The sequence below is a fragment of the Nicotiana tabacum genome, chromosome 19, assembly GCF_000715075.1.
Source record: "Nicotiana tabacum cultivar K326 chromosome 19, ASM71507v2, whole genome shotgun sequence".
Classification (NCBI taxonomy): domain Eukaryota; kingdom Viridiplantae; phylum Streptophyta; class Magnoliopsida; order Solanales; family Solanaceae; genus Nicotiana; species Nicotiana tabacum.
The window spans coordinates 69,631,177-69,637,176 of NC_134098.1; the positions used below are offsets into that span (position 1 = coordinate 69,631,177).

Consider the following 6,000-nt stretch of genomic DNA (forward strand, 5'->3'; position numbering starts at 1 on the left):
CCATGTCCTTAACATTTACGCTGCACATATGAAGTTAAGGACATGATGTCCTAAAGTTTAACAACAGAAGTTACAAATATAAAGGACAAACTATGTCTTAACATTTTACACATCACTCATGAAGTTAAACACTATGTCCTTAATATTTTACATATCACTCATGAAGTTAAGGATACCGTGTCATTAGTATTTACACAATACTCATAAAGTTAAGGACACTATGTCCTTAACATTTACAATGCACACATGAAGTTAAGGACACCATGTCCTTAACATTTATACTGCACATATGAAGTTAAGGACATGATGTCCTAAAGTTCAACAACAGAAGGTGCAAATACAAGTTAAGGACATTATATCTTTAACATTTACATTACACATATGAAGTTAAGGACACGATGTCCTTAACATTTACACTGCACATATGAAGTTAAGGACATGATGTCCTAAAGTTTAACAATAGAAGTTGCAAATACAAGTTAAGGACATTATGTCCTTAACATTTACATTGCACACATGAAGTTAAGGACACCACATATAAAGTTAAGAACATGATGTCCTAAAGTTTAACAACAGAAGTTGCAAATACAAGTTAAGGACATTATGTCCTTAACATTTATATTGCACACGTGAAGTTAAGGACACGATGTCCTTAACATTTACACTGCACATATGAAGTTAAGGACATGATGTCCTAAAGTTTAACAATAGAAGTTGCAAATACAAGTTAAGGACATTATGTTCTTAACATTTACACTGCACATATGAAGTTAAGGACATGATGTCCTAAAGTTTAACAACAAAAGTTGCAAATACATGACACTTTGTTCTTAATATTTACACAACACTCATGAAATTAAGGATACCATGTCCTTAATATTTACACAGCAGTCATGTCTAGCACATGAGGGTATTTTTGTCCGGACGGGTAAAAATGTATTAAGCACTGGCTAGAGAGTAAATACATTTAAAACAGTGGCTAAAAAGTAAAGACATCTGTGCACTTCCCCCTGACTTTGCTCAGTGAGTAATAAATATACTCTCATTGTTACCCTTGCACAGTCAGTCTTTGTTGCCACAAGTATGCCCTTGAATGTGGTATGATCCCTTACTTCCGGTCGTGGAATAAATAATCTCCCAAAGAAAACAAAAAATGACAAGGCAAACCATATTTAACCATAGGAAATTGAAGAAATATATCTGCAGTCTCTCACCATGCAGAAGCAAAGGACCTTTCACATTTATGGGGAAGCTGAGGGGAAAAAATTATCTTCAACATTCAAGTGTTTAAAATTGATATACATTATATTTCCTGAACAGGAACATTTTATCTCAAAGAAAACGACTGATATCAAGTACAAATCATTTACCAAGGCTAAAATAACTCTAATGAGCAAAACTTTTAGGCACATGCCAATTTTCCCAAGGCATGATCGTACTACTAACAAGGTTTGGACTACCCCCAACACAGGTTTCATTTGTATGCATACCGAGACAGAAATCCTGTTACCTCGGATGCAACTTCATAAGCACCTTCAACACACCTCCCCAATGCTACACCTGACACATAATTACCCCCAAGAAACAGCCCTTCAAGCCCATTATCATTCATAGCAGCTTTTGCAGTACTTAGCGTATCCAGATGACCAACCAAAAACTGTGGGATAGCTTGTGGCCATACTCGCACACCCACAACAAGAGGATCTTGAGCTTTGGGTTTTATAAGCATTTTTCTGAGGTCACGATCAACTACTTCCACAAGTTGGCTCTCCGTCTGCAAGCAGAATGAGGTATCAAATCTCAAAACAATTTATTCTAGGCCCAGAAGCATAAAGAATAACTGCGAAATGCTTACCATAAAAGAAAGTCATGTGATGGAAAACCCAAAAAATGCAGTCAAACATAGAGGATAGAAGAAACCACAAACCACAATCTGCTTAGCTCTTTAGTTCATTATGGTGAGTGATGACTATTGTGAGGATTTGTAATTACTTGACTGTTTTTTTAATAACCGATAAATCCCTGAGGACAAACTAGCGCACGGGTCGAAACTTGGTGGGGATAATGGGCCTGCCATTATGCTTCTCCACTTAAATACCAGGTTTGTCTGCAGCAGCGTTCGACAAGGTTCGAAGTCATGACACGCGTCTAACCCACATATCACACATTTTGCTCTTACTGCTAGATCAAAAACCTGGAGGCTCTAACCACTTAGTTATATAAGCCTAACGGTTTTGTAAATTAATCTAGAGAGCAACACTGAAAACATTTTCCTCATCACTGCAAGGAATTAACGTTTTTGCAACCAAAAGAACAGTTTACGACTAGAAACCATCAGGGGATAAGGTCATTCTCAGTTTTCTGTTTGTTACCATAGGACCTTCAAGCGATGCCCAACTGGCCAGCCCATGAATATTCAATATGATAAATCAATACCGGCAGGACTTGAAGTTGCGCTCAATTTAAATGCCTTACCTTAGACAAAATTTCAGGATTTTTTGCTCCTCCAATGTAGTTCAAGAGTAGCACCCGACCTTTTGGGGCACGGTTAGGGAAGAGTGATGAACTATATATCGTTCCTGCATAAGAAACACAAGTATTATATTTAAGATGAGTCAAATCCTGATGTTATTGATCTGAAATCATTCATCTTTGATTTGCATGGTACTGACAAAATTTGAAGGTAATGATGGTCAGGGAAGACTGATAAGCTATATATTATTCCTGCAGATGCGATAGAGGAATGCTACTTCGGTGAGTTGCATCTTGCAATTGTCAAAATAAAAGTTTTCCATCTTCAATATGGATTCTTGATGTCAAAAATTAGAGTGAATCCTTCAAACAGAAAGCTACCTAGTGTTTCCACTCCCTGTGTACGTGGATGCAACTGCCCAAATCCCTTTAGTTCACCATCAACCAGACGCTCATCACGAATAGCTTCTTGAGGATATGAAATTGTGACTGCTCCAACTGGGGGATAGTAGAAATTTGAAAGTGCATCTGCTGCGGCAACCTGAGTTTAATATAAGTTTAGGAGACGTTTTGCTTCAGTAAGAAACAGAAGATGCTGAACCACAACCTATAGATAAACATTTCTCATTTTAAGTGAGCCACATTTCTTGCAAAGCAATTATCAGAAGTAGTAACCTTTGAAAAATCCAAGGTCAAAGCATTTAAAGAAAAGTGCTCATAGATTTATATATGAAAAAAATTCACTAACATGAGATACAGGTACCATATTTCACGAGGGGTGGGGTACGGTTGCGCTCTTGACCGCATGAAGCATGTACATGTTAATTCTCTGTGTGACACAAATGTTCTTTTTTTTTTTTAATTCTCTTTTATCTGATATTATCTGATAAGTCTTTCTCTGCACATTATATTGCATCCAAATATTATACATAGTATATGACTGTTATACATATGTGTTTGAGCACCTTTTCCTCGTCCAAGAGAAAAAGAAAAATTGAACTTTGCTCAAAGGATCCCCTTTTTTATCCAAGTTTCTATATTAGAGTGCCAAAATAAACAATAGCAATAATGACTTTGGAGCAAACAGTAATGGAAACACACCGAAAGAGGACGTAATATGTTGCTTGCTACATAGGATGGCACAGTCATGACAATGCTTCGACTTTGAAGAGAAACTACTCCTTCTGGTGTCTCGTATGTCAAGCGATATCCTCCTTTTTCTGACTTAGTAATGCTAGAAAGCTTCCATGATAGTTTTAATTTGCTTCCCAATCTAAGGAAACATGGCGACAACTTATTAGCATTTCCAAGGTAAAAATACTAGAGAACTGCTTGAACAAGAGCACCAAAGAACAGACCTAAGCAGAAAAAACGCCAAAACTGAGCTTTCTTAACTTTTGATATTTTTCTTCTCTTTCCTTTTTTCCCCCTAAACATTTATACTGGTGGTGGGAGTGGGGTGGAGACAAGGTAAAAATACTCTGCTTGAATAAGAGCACTAAAGAACACACTTAGGCAGAAAAAAACCCAAAACTGAGCTTTAACTAGTCCTTAAATTTTGATATTTTTCTTCCCCCCCCCCCCCGAACTTTTATACTGGGGTTGGGAGTGGGGTGGAGGCATTGAGCTCGGAGAGGAGAAGGGCACCTTGCACTGATTGCATCCGGCAGCATTCTGAGACCCTTCCTGAATGATCCAACTGTCTGTCCTTTTGGTTTAGGTAAACGCCTGTAGAATGATTACTCAAGTCAGCCTACTCTCTCTCAATACATATATTCTTAAGAGAAAAAGCACAAGGCCTGGAAAGAAAAAGCACAAAAGCTTTAAATCAAGTCCATTACGGATCGCGGGGCGCTTTAGGTGTACTGGATCTCTCCTTTATTGCTTTAAAGGTTCCTCCAATAATGCTACCACCAGTTTCTTCCAACTTCCAAACTTTCCCAAATGCTGCTTTCATACTCAGTTTTGAGGGATCACCAGCATAAACACCTATACAAAACAAGGACTATCAAATAAAATCAATTGAGAAATACATATAGATACAGTTCTATGTCGTACGATATGAATCTCTATAGCAAACAGTATTTAAGAAAGTGAACAAATTCCACAAAGGCAGTAGTTCCGAATAGGCAGGTACCAGAACAAAATGGTTCTATCAAGCGTTCAAAGACTTCGCCACCAAGATTACGACGCACGAACTGCTCAACTGATTCCTCATGACCCTGTCACCTTTGCCAAAACATGCTAAGTGAGGGAAAAGGCACAGATTATCAAAAAAGTGCAAAAATTATTTACACAATCAGGTTATTTAAAAGGTAAATGCATGTACCTCTATCAGTATAGCATTAATTGGTAACGTAAAATAAATGGTAAGTAATGTGCTATAGCAGGTTAAATTACACTGATGTTTAACACTATCTTAAACTGTTGAATTTTACAATCTCTCTATAAGTTGCAATTTTTAATTTTTATATTCTGTGTCAACGGAATCAAAATAAATGCATTAAAGTTAGAAGAATACAAACTGGAGGTGAAGGGCGGAGGCCAATGGCACCAAAACCAGCTCTCAACTTGCCAGGAATGCTCATCAAATCAAAAAAGGGAAGATCAGTGAGTTTTGAGGGGACGGGCCTTAATTTACCCTTCCACAAAACGAAACGGGGCGCATTAGGATCTCCCAACACCAAATCATCCTTCAATCCACAATCTACTGCCATAGTCAACATAGGATCGGACGGCTGGAAACTGTTGGGACCTTCTTCCCACAAATAGCCGTCTCTTTCCACAGTCGTTATGTTGCCACCGGCACGATCTCTCGCCTCGGTTACCATCAAATTGGGGTAATTAGCGGACATCACCTGCGCAATGCAGAGGCCACTAATTCCTGCTCCAACTATAACACAGTCCAGCTCCGCGGCGGGTCCGCCGTCGACCGCTGAGGAAGGAACTGTGTAATCTTTGGCAACGGAGCATCGTGTTCTCCAGCCATTGCAATTGACACTATTGCGCTTGGAGATTGAAGAGAAAGGGATGAAACTCGTACGGTTTAAGAATGCCAATGGCGATGACGACGACTGGTGAGTGAAAATATTAGGATGATTGGCGATGGGAGTTGTTGTCATGACTGCCTGACTTGTAGACCGCGCTTCAATTTCAGCTGGACTATCCTGAAAAATATCACCTTTCGCCTAGCGTTATCTTTCCGGTTGGTAGAATTTTGGATGTGTGCGCACACACAATCTCAGCCGTCACTTTTTTCTCATGACTTCACATCTTTTGGTTAGGAATTAATGCTGGTGAGATAAGGGGTGATTCTACAGGATAAGTTCACTGTTGGGGCTTTGAAATTATACTTCAAAATAAAGGGGAAAACATTAGTGTGTGATTTTAATAGTGTTTGTTTCCCAAAACAAAGTTATATTCTGTTTGGCAAGTTTCTTTTTTTTGGCGATTTTTCTTTTTTGTCAAAAGTACTTTATTTTTAAAGTTAATGTTTGGCTAAGCTTTAGAAAGGAAAAAAAATTCTTT

The 6,000-nt window shown here is 38.3% G+C and overlaps 1 protein-coding gene across 1 annotated transcript; it reads right to left on the minus strand.

The window, feature by feature from the left end:
* Positions 1-1,284: 1,284 nt before the first annotated feature.
* LOC107827378 (protoporphyrinogen oxidase, chloroplastic) lies at positions 1,285-5,619 on the minus strand. Its single transcript, NM_001326181.1, is given in 8 exon segments — positions 1,285-1,774; positions 2,476-2,579; positions 2,854-3,013; positions 3,574-3,745; positions 4,120-4,200; positions 4,314-4,461; positions 4,610-4,694; positions 4,998-5,619. Coding segments are annotated over 8 exon segments (1,647 nt in total). The 5' UTR covers positions 5,595-5,619; the 3' UTR covers positions 1,285-1,474.
* Positions 5,620-6,000: the final 381 nt, after the last annotated feature.